Source organism: Dufourea novaeangliae, unplaced genomic scaffold, assembly GCF_001272555.1.
Source record: "Dufourea novaeangliae isolate 0120121106 unplaced genomic scaffold, ASM127255v1 scaffold262, whole genome shotgun sequence".
NCBI classification, from domain to species: Eukaryota; Metazoa; Arthropoda; class Insecta; order Hymenoptera; family Halictidae; genus Dufourea; species Dufourea novaeangliae.
Window position 1 is genome coordinate 108,389 of NW_015374137.1, and position 17,474 is coordinate 125,862.

The 17,474-nt window shown below is 38.1% G+C and overlaps 1 protein-coding gene across 1 annotated transcript in view; it reads right to left on the reverse strand.

The window, feature by feature from the left end:
• Positions 1-17,474, reverse strand: part of LOC107191277 (trinucleotide repeat-containing gene 6B protein) — a 34,806-nt gene that overhangs the window by 6,369 nt on the left and 10,963 nt on the right. The window contains 8 exon segments of the mRNA XM_015580270.1: positions 1,008-1,205; positions 2,207-2,583; positions 3,325-3,852; positions 5,491-5,827; positions 6,361-6,725; positions 8,090-9,126; positions 9,128-11,684; positions 15,463-15,640. Of these exon segments, the coding sequence (XP_015435756.1) occupies positions 1,008-1,205; positions 2,207-2,583; positions 3,325-3,852; positions 5,491-5,827; positions 6,361-6,725; positions 8,090-9,126; positions 9,128-11,684; positions 15,463-15,640 (5,577 nt within the window).

The following is a 17,474-nucleotide window of genomic DNA, read 5'->3' on the forward strand; positions in this document are numbered from 1 at the left end:
GAAATTTGAGACTGTCACAGCAAGGTATAACCTCTCCTTTTATTTATAAATACATTAGTTTCAAAAATATATGTCGAAACTTATTACTACCACCCGTAAAACGTATTCGATCGGATTACTGACACCCCAATTACTACCACCTAACCAAATACTGTCACCTTATATACCTAATACTCATAGTCACCTAAATACTGTCATTTTTTTAGATTAGGTTTCACGTGACTGCAAACCGTATTTGATGACATTAATAGCGTAAGGCTTTCTTTTCGTAACCAATTCCTGACAAGACAGTAATTACAAAATTGTTGAAACGCTTGTACCAATCACTGTCACCAATATTAAAGTAAAAAACTTAACAAATCGTTGAATTATAACTGACATTATTTTCTATGATCTTAATATTTCTGCAACATTACATTTTATTATGTTACTAGCTCAAATATCGCAATTATAGCCTTTTCTTTAGTACCTTGTTTTCCCTTTCACTAGTAAGGAAGTTGTCGTTTTTACTCTTCCAATCGACTAAAAATTTTTGATCAATCTTGTGCTAATTTTGATTCAAAAATGAGAAATCCCTACTGCTTCACCAATACCATGATATCTGAGTTGTATCTGACCGCGACATTCAATATATTATAAATAGAATCAGTTTAAAACGTAATGAAACTTTCACATAATTTTTCAAGAGAATGGTTGAGTTCCGACCTATGGTTCCTTTCAGACTTTTCATCTTCACGATGAGTAGAATATGGTTTACATTTATTATATATCAATTTTATTGGTCTAAATAATTGAACCAATAGAACTGACATCATTTTCATGGCTATATTATTCCCTCGTACTGAAACGGTAAGGCATGTTTTAAAACATTTTGTGGCAACAGAAACATACGGGAAAGGCACAGAATACATTCTGCTATTATGGTAGTACACTATCTCAAGAATGTATAAGTGATACCAAGATCTTATGTAATATCAGAATGCTGAAGATTACAACAATTATCTTACCGGCGGGAAAGACATCTGTTGTGCGACATGATTAAATCTAGGATATGCTGGTGCAGTTGTAGCTTGATTAGTCGGATCATAAGTGGAGTGACTGTCATGTCTTCTCCATTGATCTAAGGGTCGTAACTGACTTAAAAGTTCCAAAGCTTCCTCTCTGTTCATTTCACGATTCCTCAATGCCACTTCAACATCGTCTTTCTGCAAACAAATGGAAACAATTATTAACACACTGTCGACGGGAAACCTGAATCGGTGTTTTTCATTTACTAAACACTGAAGACAGGAGACACGAATCGGCGTTTTTCATTTCTTAAACGCAGAAAACGGTAAACGCGATTCGACATTATTCAGTTTTCAGACAATGAATACGCGAGACAACAAATTATAGTTTGTGCGTGCAAAACCAAATTTTAATGAAAGAATTCGTTTAATAAAATATTTACATTGGTTCGAATATCGATTCAATTCGCATTATACCATCAACAATGTGTTAATTAGAACTGTTACTAATGATCGATGATTCATCACTATCCATTTTGAATACTAAAAATATTACTCTGTACAAAACATACAATATGTCATTTGAAACTGATGAACTCGCGAACAGTATTAGGAATACGTGTAGTGTGAATGGTTTGGAAGTCGACATTTCACTAATTTGAAAACCAAACCAACTTCTTTCCCTTAAATACGTCAGCGTCCGATTTTTTTTCTCTGCGGTTTAAACCCTCGCCCGTCACGCAAATCCCTCTTAAAGGGCGCCATTGTGTTAACACATTAAGCGCCGAGCTGATTTTTATCACTATTTTATTCAACGCCATGCAATGAAATTAATGAATTAAAGTGATTTTATTTCACTAAACTTTTTAATTTCTCGAAGCATGACATCATTTCTACACTTACATACAGAATGTTTTTATCGTCGAAAAATATCTGAAGTGTACATTCAAAATAAGAATGTTTTACATGTCAAAATTTCGTTTTCCATTTAAAATGTTATCTTATTTGTACCCTGTATGTTCTGATTTTAAGATACATCGCAGTACTCTTGTACCACGCAAATTCGAGTAAAAAGGAGTGTATGTATCGTACTGTTAAAATTTCTATGAGATTTTAAAAACACCATAAGTTGTGTTCTAATATGTATTCCATATAAATCTCTATATCTATTCTAAATTAATTGCAAAACTAATACTTACTTTAAATCCTAAGTCGCAGAGATACCGGAATTCTCTACTGTTCCATATAACTTCTTTCGTAAGAGTGGGTTTTGTAGGATGAGCCCAACTAGGGGAATGATCCATATCAGCATCAGCCCAGCTTCCGGCAGGTCCCATTGGTTTAGGTTTGTGCGCACTAGGTCCACCCCAAGTACCAGGATTCAATTGAGCTTCGTTCCAGGTACTTGGTGTTTTCGGATCATCCCATGAACTTGTGTCGTGTGGTCCTTCTGTCCAGCTACCATTTCGTCCGCCAGGAGCACCAGGATGACCCCACATAGGTCCACTCACATCTGGTTTCATTCCTGGTTGACCTGACATTCTGTTCTGTGGCATGCCTGGAGGGCACTGTATACCTATGGAAACAAAATTGTAATCAATTAATTCATATCAGTTAATTTAATAAATACAAATATAAACCTAAAACGCATAAATAAATACTCTATGGTTTAGAGAATTTATTTGTGTGTTTCAAGTTATTTTTTTTTGCATTTTTTTTTCATTAATATTTCACAATTTGTTTTAATTAACGTTATACTTCAATATGCATTTAACCCGCCGGCGGGCGCGCCGTGTATGTCCGTAAACCTAGTGCTAAAATAGGCGTTATATCTTCAATGAAGAACTACAGAAAGTACAAGCAGTTTGAGTTATTAGTCATTCCATCCACTCTAAAAGAAATCGCTCATTTTAACCGAAAAATACCCGCGTACCCCATTTAAACATTACTAAAATAAATTAAATACAGTAATACAATCTTTCAGTAATCGAATGAACTTAAAGAATATAGTATTTTTTATTGATATAATTACTGAACATAAGTATTTCTTACTCAACGAGATATCGAGTAGGAAATGTTGCTACATTCAGAATTTAACAATGTGTCGTCGAATACAAATTATTCGGGTATTTAACACCGCACAGTAGAATTGCATTCGTCAGTACTCTAGACGTATGTGAATTGCAAAATTATTTGAACATGCCCACTTTAGAGATGAAGAGCAGTCTTATTTGAAATGCTCGAACGAAAATAATCAAGAATACAATATACATTACTATTGTTAAGTCAACTGTACTTATAATAGAAAACAACAAACCTCCTCTGGCAACATTTGGTGTTGGAAGATCCTTCCATTGAGTAACCTTGCTTCCAGGTGGTATGGTCCTGTGATTAGCTGCAGCATTACCCCATAAACTCGTGCCGTCGTCATAATTCGGTACATTCCTTCTTTGTGTTGGCGGAGATGGTTCTTCCCACCCCGATGGCTTTCCAGACATAATATCTTTTGGTGGTGGTGCAGCCCACTGATTTATACTAGAGGGATTCAACATCTTCGTCGGCGGGCCTGAAGGGTGCTGGTGACCCATTTGATGATGCGGTGGGCCCGGTGGTTGACCCCACATGGTATCCGCATTAGCGCCGTTCAATCGGCCGGAAATTCCACGCGGATCTCCGCGTATGTCGGTCATTCTGGGATCTCGGGCCATTGGATCCATTACGCGTATGTGTTCTCGAGGATCCAAGGACATTCTATGATCACGGTGATCCCGTACATCTCTGGGATCAACGGACCGAAGATCTCGGGGATCTCGATGATCTATTCTTGGATCACCCCAGTTAGATCCTACGAAAATAAGTATTATAATAATTAAAAATATTTAAACGTCCATTATTACAGACAGGGTATAGCCGGATATGAGGGTTAAAAGTGCCCTCACACCGATTTGGACGGGCATTGGACCATTCGGTAGCTTATGAAGAAAAACAGCTTGTACCAAGTCTCAACCCTCTACACGACCAGGAGTGTACTAACTGGGAAATAACGATTACCCGGTTTTTCCTCCATTTTCCGTATTTAGTGGCATGCAAAAATTCTATAAAAGATCCGCAGACGGAATTTTTGTTGAGAATCGTAGTCGTCAAAAATCAAAAACGCAAAAAAAAAGTGATGAAAAATACGGATTTCTCCATGGATAAAATAAAATCATGTAAGGTCGAATATACTTCAAATATAACGTCTTGTAAAACAGCTCTCAAAACGTACAGTAGGATAAGGGGTTAAAAGTACCCTTAGTCCGATTTGGACTTGTGATGTACCATTCGATAGTTTGTCAAAAAATACGGCCTGTGCCAAGTATCAACCCTCTATCTCGATCAGGAGGGTAGTAATGGAGAACATTCGGATTGTCGGGTTTTCCTCTATTTCCCTGTTTAATGACGCGAAAAAAATCTGTGAAAAATCTGATAGATAGTATTTATTGGGGCACATGTTGGAGATTTTTTTTGGTATTGTTTAGTTGAGTATCCTAGTTGTGAAAAATCAAAAACGCTACAAAATAATGAAAAATATTTTTTTCTAATTGAAATTTTAAATCATAAGTAGTATACTTAAATTTTTTGGTAGGGTGCACTGTAACTTTAAAAATCAAAAACCGATTTCTCGGTGCAAAACTCTTGTACTTTGAATTTTTGTATTTTCTTTATTAAATAAGTATATTATACCATTTCACATGTTTCTACATTCAGTAAAATAATGCAGAAACTAAAAGAACTTAAATTAACATTACTTGACACTATATTGTCCCATATTTACGAAAATATTTAGTCAGATACCAATAGCCACCGATAGCGCAGGGGCTAAGTGCCCGACTGCGAAACCGATACGAACTTTTTGAAGTTACATTTTTATGGAAAACATCGGTTTTTGAGTTTTCACAACTAGGATACTCAACGAAAAAATCGCAAAAAAATCTCCAACACGGGCCCTAATAAATACTATCTATCAGATTTTTTTTTACAGATTTTTTGTAATGTTGTTGATATCAATAAGTATGCTGTAAGTAAAGAAATCTTAATAGCATACAAATCAATTAATATGAAAAAAAAACTCAGACTTTTAGCTGGTTGAAAGGAACAATACACAGACTCGCAAATAAAGTTTTGTAAAAATGACATTGAATTATATTCCATTTCCGGTGCGTCGCCAAGCCACTTACATTAAATAAAAAATTTTATGTATGTATTTTACACTACCGCTAGTCAAACAGCTTTTGGGATAAAAACATGTTTGTAGAGAATATAATATACTTTCATTTACCTGATACTATAAAAGTGCAAACAATTTGAATACATATACTAGTACCACTGATACAGAGTGTCTTACAATTTTCGGTTTTAAGAAATTCATAGTACATGCACGTAATGAAAACAGCAGCCAAAATAATGAAGAATGGAAAAGAAATTACAATATGTTCAGTATTACCTCCCCACATACCGGCTTGATTACCGGTACCACCTGTTGTCCACTGCCCACCAGCAGTGTTTGGTTGAGAAGATGTAGGAGCCCCAGTCCACATATTTGATGAATCAGCAGCTTCATCATCTTCACCCCAGGTTCCACCAATATTTGTTGCTGGTGTATGACCCCAAGGAGTTTTTGGTTGCTGCTGGGGTGGTGGTTGTCCGCCATTTCTGATGTTCGCCTCCCAGAGGTCTGTACCAGTGTTTACTGGTGGTTTCCACACTGGAACTGCATCCTTAGATGAATTAGGCTCTGGAGTCGTTGGAACATCCCAGTTTGTGTCTTGATTAACGTGTTGCTGGAGGAGAAAGGAAATGTTATTTAATGCCAAGAAAGTAATAATATAAAACATACATAATATTATACATTGAGACTGAAGCTGTAGCAATTGCTACATCAATTTGAATGAAATTCCGATTATTAAGATTCGAAAAAATTATATGAAACTAATTTACTTAATTAATTATATAATTCTCAATTTTCACAACACTTTTAATCGTTTTAAAAGTATAAAGTGTATTCCAATACTTGCATAGAATATTTTATTAGAAAATATTTGAGTATACCTAGTATTAGACATACCCATCAGTCAATCCACTATTCCATTAATGAAATAGCAATAAAGGTTCAATTTCAAAATATTGTTTCCTACTTCTTCATTAGTAAAATGGTGTAGAATGTTAGGAACGAATAGAGATAATTGTTAAATATTGTTACAAATAAACTCCAAATCTGACAAGAACTATGGAGAACTAATTGTGATGTACCTAATACAGACTTAGCAAGATTTTTGTACCGACCAATACTTGAAACATGTATAAAGATACTTACACGGCCCCAACCATCTTGGCTAAATAGTGCTTCTCTCATTGTGTTCAATTGCTCCAATTGTTGTTTTGTCGACGGATTATTGCTAGTAGATGTATTACTACTGTTAACGGATCCCTGACCCTGATTATTAGGTTGATTATTATTGCTACTGGTGTTTGACTGTTGTTGCTGCTGTTGCTGCTGCACTGTATTGTTATTATTTGGAACAGAAGGATTTTGGCCAGGCCCTCCAGGATTGTTAGACATCCCTTGCGGCCACTGATTATTATTCTGACCACCCTGACTTGTGCCACTTGATTGAGAAGTTGGTGGGCCAGATTGTTGATTTGATTGCTGGTTCGGATTATTCATCTTATTTACATTACCTAAAAATTAATTAAGCATTGTGTTAAATATAAGTCAGATATCTTAGGCAAATTAAATATTTTCTGGTCTGCTATTCTAGAAGTCTTGCACATAATGTTCCCTTATTTTAACCACAAAATACTGTGCTATATTAAAACACATATCTTTAAAATTTGAACCTTCGAAACAAAATGTAAGCTCTATAAGTTTGTTACTTTACATACAGTTATTCACATAAGAATATGCCCATTTCATAGGTATTGCACATGTCTACGTATTTAGTTAATGTTAAAGTTGAAATTAACAATTATTATTTATACTAATATAAACATCGATTAATCTACTTTAAATTAAGACATTTGAAGTATTGCTATTTCTGCAAGTGATAGAATACGCGCGCACAGAGCTTCAAAAACAAGTTATAGTCGAGTTTGTCGATAACAAATCAAATCTTATAGCAAGGACACGGGGATATCGGACAGAGTATTAATTTATTGTAAATATTGAGTTGGAACAAAAGTCCGTAATGTTTGTTAATACGCGTCGTTGGAAGACGTGAAGCGCCACCTATTGTAAATAAGACATATGACATATGCATATAGTCGAAAAGGTTATAATGCAACGCGTCTTCTGCTATAATTAGTACATGGTTTTGTGAATTTTAAGTGTGTATACATTAAAAGTAACGATGTAAAAAAATTCGTTATTAAATACTCTATTATATCCGAAAAGGAAAAACTGCTATACAAATAGTAGGTAAACAAGATACATATAAAGTACTGTTCGTAAGAAGTTAGCTGGGACCTGAAGTGACAATTGTTTACTTATATATATGTACCTTCAGTTTAATGAACCAGAATAACAAAAAAATTTATTGAGGAAATGGTGAGTCTCCAAATCAAAACTTTAATTTTTTTTTTTCATCAGTTGCTTCGAATAAAGTTTTCATCTATATCTGTATCTTTATTCGAAGGTTCATTCGAATAATTTTCGCTAACGCGTTTATTCATGTGTTCAAGCCAACGCGGCTAAGCGCCGAGCATCCAGGATTGAAGACCATTTTTATCCACCAAAAATTTAGATAGAGCCGTGTCTTGCGATTGACGTTTGCAGTACAAATTATCAATTACGAATTAGACACGTTACGCATTGTGTGCCAGACAAATATTAATGCCACATAATAGGTGTGCAAAGAAGTGGTGTTTCAACAAAAGTAGTACAAGGAGGCAACATGAAGTCACGTCTGATACCAGCCCATAACGTTACCCAGTGACTCAATTAAAGCGTGTATAATGTATAACATCAGCCGTCAAAGTGTTTGAAACATAAAATGTTAAACCTGTTATAGAATACAGTTTATGGAATATCAGATATGAGTACTCACCCGGAATATTTTGTCCACCGAGAGGTCCTTGATTCTGACTCGAATTGGGATTCCCACTAACAGATCTGTTCACGTTGCTCCCAGACCAATTGCCTGAATTCCCACTGTTTCCGGAAGGATTTCCCGAGGCCCCGCCCCAAGCAGACTGATTGCTATTATTATTATTCGCAGTGCTGGCCTGCGTGGATCCCCAATTCGTAGATCCACCGTTGTTCAATGAACTCTCACCCCCACCGGCTAATCCAAGTATTACGGAAATGCCCCATCGTTTTTTGTACGCTAAATTGGGATCGCTTATGTCACGAACTGGTCCAAACAGGAGACTCAGTACACGTTTAAGATCATTTTTATGAGCCTGCAGAGTACCGTTGGAAACTTCAGCGAACGCTGCTATGAGATTCCTCGCGCGATCAATCAGATGACCTCGCGTCGAGCTGTTCATAAGAGTTTCTGTTTCCTCGTTGTCCGAATCATTAACGCCCACATTCTTGGTGCCGACGATTTTTCTTGGTCCAGTCGAAGCAATCAGACTATCATAAGAGTCTTGGCTGTCCTCCGAATAGTCCTGACATCTTTGAGATTGATTAGAATTGTCAGGGTTCTCGGTAATGGCGTCTACCTTCGTCGAAAGTTCATCACTGTCAAGGAACTGGGCAGTCTGGAACGTCGAATCGATCAGAATCTTCTCGTCGACGTTGAATCCGACAGTTCCGTGTATTTTGTACGTCTCCTCAAATGTATACAAATCACAGAGATTGCCTAGAGAAATGTTCCCGCTCATCGCGGCGTTCGAAGCTTGATATCTTTGTTTGGTTCGTTTCGGGGAATTAAAGCACGATGAACGGATAGAGACATTCCTCCCTATTGACTCTCGCATGCCTTGGCAATTGTTATTTTTCTCATATCCAGAATAAGGAAATACCGTTGTCGCTTCGGTGCAATGATCGTCGTTCGAATAGACAGCAGTTTGTGTGTTGATAGTTCCTAGTTGATTACGATTAACGTTTTTGTCGGCGTCTCGGCGCTCAATTTGTTCGTTAAAAACCGTGAGGAGTGTGCATTTGGTCGGGCCATAATGTCTCGAAGTAGTTCGGCCGAGATCCAGGTACACCGATTAATCGGGATGCAGATTGGCGTTTAAGCGTCATCGTAGGCTTGCAGGTAGTCGTAGTAGGAATGTAGAGAGCGAACTCGGCTTGGTTCTCCCTCTTGACCCTATATCTATCCCCTATAGTAGACTTAGAAAGAGACTTAACAAACCCAAGGCCAACGCGCACATATGGCCCCGAGTACCTATAGTTCACGAAATAAACGCCCATAGGCTCGTTAGACTTAACATTATCCTGAAATGAAAGAGCACCAACAGTAATTGTTGCCACGTCACTAATACCATTTATTCCCCAGGACGACATCTCTGCCATTTGTCCCGTCAGCTTCAAAGTTATTGTTCCTACGGTTCCTATCACAAACCAAGCGTTTGGGTATTCTTTCTTCGAGGTCGCGAGTATCTGTTGATGCGACTTGAACCGTTTCAACAAAAACACAGGGTTTAGATTTTTTCTATGCTGTTTCGAATTCTGTTCCTTCGAAGTTGTACCTCCAAGGCAACTTTCATCCGTTTGATTCCAAATTGGCATTGTTTTATAGTTGATCGAAATTAATTGGGCTGTTCTTTCAAAGTAATTCAAAAGCGTTCCAATGATCAGGTCTTCTTCGTTCAAGATCAGATAATCTTGTAGTAATTCGTTCCGGTTCAGGTTCGAAGAAATATTTGAGAGTTGAACAGTAAGATGCGTCCTTTTGCAGCTAGTCTCGTGGCTCGGTATCCCCTTCCACGTAATACTAAAATCGCAAATCACCTTATAGCTAAGTTTAACCACATAAAGCTTACGATCTAACGAGAGTGGAACACATGCACGTTGCGTCAGCTCGCTTGCGACCATGTCGAGCCATGGAGGAGAGGATTGTGCGCGTTTCGGCGCGTTTCTCAACGGGAGAGGTCGCGGAGGCTGGTCAGTTAGCTCGTTTCCGGGAACGATAAGCGTAATGGAAGAACTGGTGGCCACGTTGTCCCCTTCCTTAGTCAAATCTGATGATTCTTCGTTCGACGATCTATCACTTGTTTGAACTTTCTTTAGTATTACGAAATTTAAAGGCGACTTTGATATCCCTCTACAGCTCCCTTCGAGGATCGCTAACGCGATATTATTGTTTATGAACGATATATCATCCGTCGTAATATTTTCCAACCTTCCTTTCTTCTTATCGTTAATTTCCATGAGAAAACATTCGATTATAATGGATGAACTGTTCAGCTTTGGAACAGTACTTCTCAGTACAATCTTTCTAAGGATGTACGAAGACATTCTGAATACTTCGAACGAATCGAGATTTATGTCGACGTATTCGTCGAGTGTCTCCATGCCCGTTTTGATAAGCAATAGCAACTTTTTCGTCGTTTCTACATAAAACAGAAGGCGAGATTCGTTTTTCAAAAATAGATATGTGGATAGAAGTTTCAATATTTCCGGTTCAATTTCAGCGAAAGAGGCGTGGTCTGTAGGGTTTTCACGATTTTTTGACTTGATTGCGGTAGATACAAATTCTTTCGTGACTTGATTCTCGTATAGCGATTCGCATCTCGAGAAATTTCTATTCTCCGGAACAACAGCGATCAATGATAAATCTCTGGATGCTTTTTTAAAATAGTTTGACACAAAATTCTTCTGTAGGATCTTGATCGTTTCGAAGATGAACTCCATCGAAGAATGCTCGCTTCGAATAATTTGATTATTCGTCAAGAATACATCGATAATTCTAGGGTGTTCAATCTGGGATGCGGAAAGCGATCGTGTTTGTAAGAATACACCGTCGAAAGAAGAGTTGATCGAGGATCCGAATGAATTCCAACGGGCTCTTAGTCTCATTGCGATCGCACCACCGTCCATTTCGACGCGGAGGAAATAATGGTTATTGGTTGAGCTGAGCAATATCACAGACTTGTAGTTATCGTTATTATTACTTAGGAGGCTAGAATTAGACTTAACGTTATTGTATTTGCCCGGATTAAGGCAGGACCCTAGTAAAGAGTAATTGTCAAGAGAGTCGAGAGAGAAGTGGCCTGATGAGGGGCGATCAGACTTGGGTATCCTAACTAGGCTAGGTACCCCTTCACCGATTGCGCACTTGTCCCCTGTTAATCGTAAATTTATGCTTAAATTTAGTACCCTAATGTTTAGTACGCTAAAGCTAGTCTTATTATCACTTAGTGTCTTAGATATAGACTTAGAGTTATTGGCGGAGCTGCCCGGTTTCTGTTCGCCAGGCGAGCCCGGTGCTTTTCTTTTTCTTGTTGCATTAACTGTTGTTTCTCGATCATCTTGATAATTATGTTCGGCTCGACTTGAGCGATTATTTAGTGTAGGATTATTATTATTATTATTATTATTACTGTTATTATTATTATTATTATTATTATTATTATTAATAATAATATTATTATTATTATTAATAAGGTGATTTCTTGTTGGGTGTTTTGTGGTTAACGACGCCACTGACTGGCACGTCGGGCTTCGACTGGTCAAGGTGGACTTGCCTGAAAAAAAAAAGAAACACGTTATTGTAGTTATTTTTGTTAACATCCTTAGAAGTACAGGAAATAACCTAAAAAAATGTTGGACCATCGTCTTTGGAGACTACTTTGGAGTAGTAAGTACTCCTGAGACTGTACACACGAATTCCAGAGCCGGAACAATTGATTGTAAAATTTCTGACATCTATTCTAATACCTGTGTTACATTACGAGGCCTGACAATAAGACTTCGAGAATAATTTTCTTTCGAATAAAACGCCAACAATGTAAACAGTTACGTCCACTTTGACGGAAACAAGATTATTGTCGAAACATTATTGCCACGCCTCGTAATGTAACACGAATGTTGAATCAGATATAGTCGGTGAAACCTATATTAGTGTGGTCGTAAAATCGGTCAGGCATGAAACTTGTATCTTTCAAGTGCCGAAACAGCGATCCGGGGGAAATGAGGAGCTCCAGTCTCATTCAGGGCCATCCGATGTAAACTCGAAACTGATTCTTATTAATACGGCACTATACAGGGTGTATCGAACATGTTGCAGATCCCTAAAAGACGACACTCGTGAAGCGATTTGGAAGTTTATCCTTAGCAAAAATGTTATCTGAGGCTTTGTTAACGCCTGCCGGCCGAATTCCCGCGGTACCGTTGGCTATCAATCGCAACGCGTAGCCAAAGTTACCGCGGGAACTCGGCCGACAGACTCGCACTCTGATTGGTCGGGGTTTTTCGTTATTATCTCGTTAACAAAGCCTCGGATAACATTTTCGCCAAGAAAAAAGTTGTTTCAAATCATCCCAAAAACCCGTCATTTCCGGGAGGCGAAACATTTTTGAGACACCCTGTATGTATGTATACAGATAATAGGCGGTCTCTTTTAGTTTCGGAGATATTAGCGGAAAACTGAAAGTACTAGGCTGAGTAGGTTAGAGCTTGTTAAAAAAATACTGTTCAAAACATTATACAGATTTGAGTATTCACAATCACTGAAATCGGTTAAATGTGATTTTCATGTTCACCTGTTGTTTTCCGGCCGTTGTGATGTGTTTATATAAATAGTAGATAAGCGGTCGTCCCTTGCTGATGCATACGTTGCCATAACCATGCACGTATAGACGAAATTCAATTGATTAGTAGAAGCAGATTTTCGCAAATATCTTGGAGGCTAAGAGAGAGCCTATTATATTTATAGGAAAAAGTTGTTCAAAATGATGGCCTTGACAACATATTTCAAGGTCATTGAAATTGGTGCTGAAGACCAGGTTCTCAATACAGTAGACTCACGTTAAAGTAGCGCACGTTAAAGTAGCATAGGAACGCCCCTGCTCGCACCTATTATTTACACACGTGCGCGCATCCCACTGTCGGTCGCCATCTATAACCAAAGTTCTGGTCCAATTGGTGGATCGACCGAATTGCCACAAGATTCGGCGTGCCCATTGACTCACGTGACTGTACCGTTTCCAAGAAAAACCTTCCTCGAGAGCCTCGCACCGCTACTTTAACGTGAGTCTACTGTAGTACTTCCGGGTCGAAACTTTGAGGAGTGGTTTCACCCCTAAATATGAAAACAGGCCGATATAAAAAATACGTATCTCTTATTTTTCGGTTCTCTAAAACATATCCTCAAACCAAAGCAATCGGAGGTGGACACCTGAGAAACACTCCTTGTGAGAGTAGGGCGAGTATTCATATGATCAACAATGATGAATACATAGATAGAGAAAAACCAGTGTTTTTATATTTGTTGTGCTATGTGATGCTTTTAAATTAATCAGTAAATAAGTCATAATTATCTAAAGAGTTATAAAAAATTACACTATGTTATTTTCTCCCAGAAAAATTAAAGTAAAATATATTACTGTGTATACGGCTGTATCTGTCGTACATGTAAAAATAATACTGTTCGCTTTTACCATTTTCCCCGACAAAAAGTAAACTTGATAAAATTAAAGAATAAATTAAATCAGGAAGAAAGTATTGACCGTTTCAGTACATGGGTAAAAGTTTTCAAAATGGGTATAATGTATCGTCGTCTATGAGAATATGCTCATTACACTTTACAGAAGACAATTTTATCCCAACAAGTATTATTATAATCATAAATAGAGTTGGACATAGAATTTATGATTTTTAGGAAGTTCTCTTGAAAGTCTTGAGCGGTCTTTCAATACGATTCTATTATTCAGTAAATAATATAAGGAATAAATCTATTTTTTCAGAAATTCTGTCTCAATCATTGAGAAACTTTTTCTGTTTTATTTCATCCCTCCCCCTCGAAAACTCGAAATTTTCAGACAATATTTAATATTTGATGTAGAAGATTCTGCTTGAACAAAAGTAATCAGAAAGCCCGTGAGATATTCAATAGTCATCAAGCTGTCAAAACCTATCGAAACTCTCAACACTTTTAAGACTTCCAAGACCAACTAAGACTTTCAAAACTTCCAGCTTATCAAGATTTTTGTCTTGATTATTGATTTATTATCGTTCGTGTACAGATCCCATTGCTAGTGATAAGACGAAATTAAATATTATACAGGGTGAATCGCTCGCTTCCATGGTCGACAGGCAAGCCGCCTGCTTTGTCATTTAAGAGTCGCTAGCTACTCCTGCTCAGCAGTTTATGTGTGTGACGGAGACAGATAGAGTGTCGATTTTCGCTCTGTCTCTGTCACACACATAGACTGCTCAGCAGGGGTAAGCTACTGTTGACACGTTTGTGGTCACGGCCGTTACCTCTCGACCCTAGCAGCGAGCGATTCACCCTGTACACTCAAGAGCAAACTCGGCTTCCACTAGGAGTAAAAGGAAAGGCCTCCTACCACTTGGTAAATTTACTTCAAATACCGAAATAAATGTTAAATTGAATGTTAATTTGACATAAATTTCAATAATTCCCGAGACTAAGTGATAGAAGGCCCTTCTCCTGCACTGCTTTTTCCCCTAGCGGAAGCCGAGTTTGCACGTCGGTGTACAAGGTGCGGAACATAACATATCAGTCCGCATATTTCTGGCACTTCTGATCAGATGACAAAAAATTGATGTGAACAAAACTTAATGAGTATTCAATCGGCAAGAAACTGCAGATTGAATAATAGCCAAAAAACTTTCTCTTCGATACAAAATGAAGGTTCCTGTAATTTTTTTAAACGGGACTTCGTATTTCTAAGGTCATAGTATTATAGATGATGTCAAAACAAATTCAATGGTCTAGTATACTATAACCTTTTACACATTTACCTTTTAACCCATTAACTTTTTTTATCTTTGGGGATATTTGAAATCGATTATTTATGAAAGATGTTATTAATAGTATCGAAAATCTTCAAGAACGCATAATTGAAGCATGTGGAAGTGTACAAAATTATTATTTAATTCAAGCTGCACACCAGAATTTGTTACAAAGAGCAGAACTTTGTGTTACAAAAAGTGGAATGCTATTCGAACATTTACGTTACAAATATAAGTTAATATCCAGTTATTTGTACTATTTACTGACCACTCATGTCATTCGTATCGTATACAATTAAGAAACTAAAATAAAAAAATCTACATTTCCAATCGCGTTTTTCCAAGAAGTAGTTTAATCTACGAACATCATTTTTGTTATTATATTAATATCAAGAGGAAATTGTCGCACTTTATATTTGTTGCGGATAAAACGAGAAATACGTATCTGCAAGTTCGTAACTGCAATGCGCAGGAGACATTCTTGGTTGGACGAATGCTCCAATTAACAGGTTAAGCGGTTAAGTTAACATAAGAATGTATACTTACCAGTTTGACTCGACAGGACGGTTAAAAAGTCATTGGCGGCGATATTTTCAAGATGGTTTATAGGTTTTACCATCGTGTTGTTGTTTATGAATTCGATATCACAGTACCTAGCATTCTCTGATTCTCTTCCCTTCCCCACCCCTATCGGACTGTTTTTCCCTAATACTACTACATCCCCCTGAAACAAAAAAAGCTCAATGTAAAAATCCAAGAACTCTATGTAAAATGTAAAACTATGCTCGTCTGTACAAGTTTTGTTCGGACAGGATTATTTCTGTGGCAGCAATTAAGAAGAAATCGAATTACGATTTCATTCGTCTTGTGTGTACCTCGACACTTATCACATCCAGTGACCTGACCCTTTAACTGAACGGGGTGGAATGTAATTTGCGTGTAGCTGTAGTACGATCAGATCGTGTTTGACCGTGGTATGGATCTATCGTAACATCTGTCGTATCGTGTACTCAATGAACAAGAATTTAGAGTCTAAATATTATTAATTCTGTGTTTTAAACCTTAGAAGAGGTCTTGTATCTTCTGAATATATTTATTCAGCGATTAGTTGGAACGAGTACCTATACAATATCGATTGGGCGTAAAAGAGCGAGTTCGAACATGGAGAGTGCACATCGAAGGTCAGGTCACGAAGGGAGTGTGAGTGGATTTTCCATATCTTTTAACACAGGTTTGTCCAACATGTGACCCTCGGGCCACATTTTGGACAAGCCTGTTTTAACACATTATCGGACACTCGACTAAAAATAGTCTAAAAAAAGACATTCAAAACTCACTGACTGTTTGTTTGTAGGCAAATTTTCTTAAGTACAGACGTGATATAAACTTTCTAAGTTTTATTAAAAGTATTTAATATTATATGCCAATTATAAATATACAATAACACATTTGTAACATTTTTCCCTAAAATAGAAAGTCGTGACGGCGGTTGAAAGCAGCAGTTGCGTGCAGTCGCCGTCCGTACCCATCGACGGGCAGGATATTGTAAGGTAAAATGAAGCGTGTGCGCGGGAGGCGCGAGTTCAAAGGGTCATAGCCGCGGTAATCCTTAGCGCCGCCCGCGGGGCAACCAGGGCCGAGGGGGTGGTACTGGGCGTACCAACTCCTTTCGCGGTCGGCGCACGAGAAGACAACGTCGAGTGGTGACCCCGGTAGGAGGTGGCGGGACGGCACATAGCCGTCCCAGGGGGAGGGGCGGTGCAATGCCCCTCCCCCCACCAGAAGAGGGCCCTCCCTCAGTAAGAGGGGGGCAAGGGCCGGCTGATCGTGGTGTGTGTGTGTGTGTAACGTTCCCGTGACCAGCTCTACGCCCGAGAGGGTCACCGGGGGTTTTAGCGAGGTGAAATCCCGCATTGGCCATCTCCGCCCCTAGCGGACTTTTAAGGTTGTGCCCCCGTAAAAAGAAAAATACAAAAATAAAAAAAAAGGTAAAATAAAGCATTTCGTAGGGTCGCTTGTTCATGTAACCACACTAAGGGCTGTATTTGCATTTTAGAGATTTCAAAGTTTAGTCTTTTTTGTCATTTTTTATTTATTTACATATAAAATACTTACTACATGTTAATCACAAAAATATTTTCCATCATTGTCGACCTAACCCAGACCTTTTGACACCTTTCGGGCGAACTTCGAATTCCTTCGCGAAAAAAGGACACTGGTTTGGTGGCAATGAAATCGTCGATTCAATTCTTTATTCAGCGACATCTCGAAAGCGTCGTCCAGCTAAACCATGCTGCATTGATCGAAATAGATGATAGTCCGACGGCGATAAATCCGGAGAATAAGCCTCACGAGGGAGAACTTCCCATCCTAAGTTAATGATCCTTTGCTGAGTAATCTCCAAGCACCGTCGTGCGGCCTAGCGTTGTCATGGAGAAAAATAACTTTTCAACATCCGTGGCCAGTAAATGGTCGTTTTTTTTCCAATATGTCTGCTAATTTATTCAACTGATGACTGTATCGTTCGGCAGTAACCATTTCAGAATGTTGAATCAACT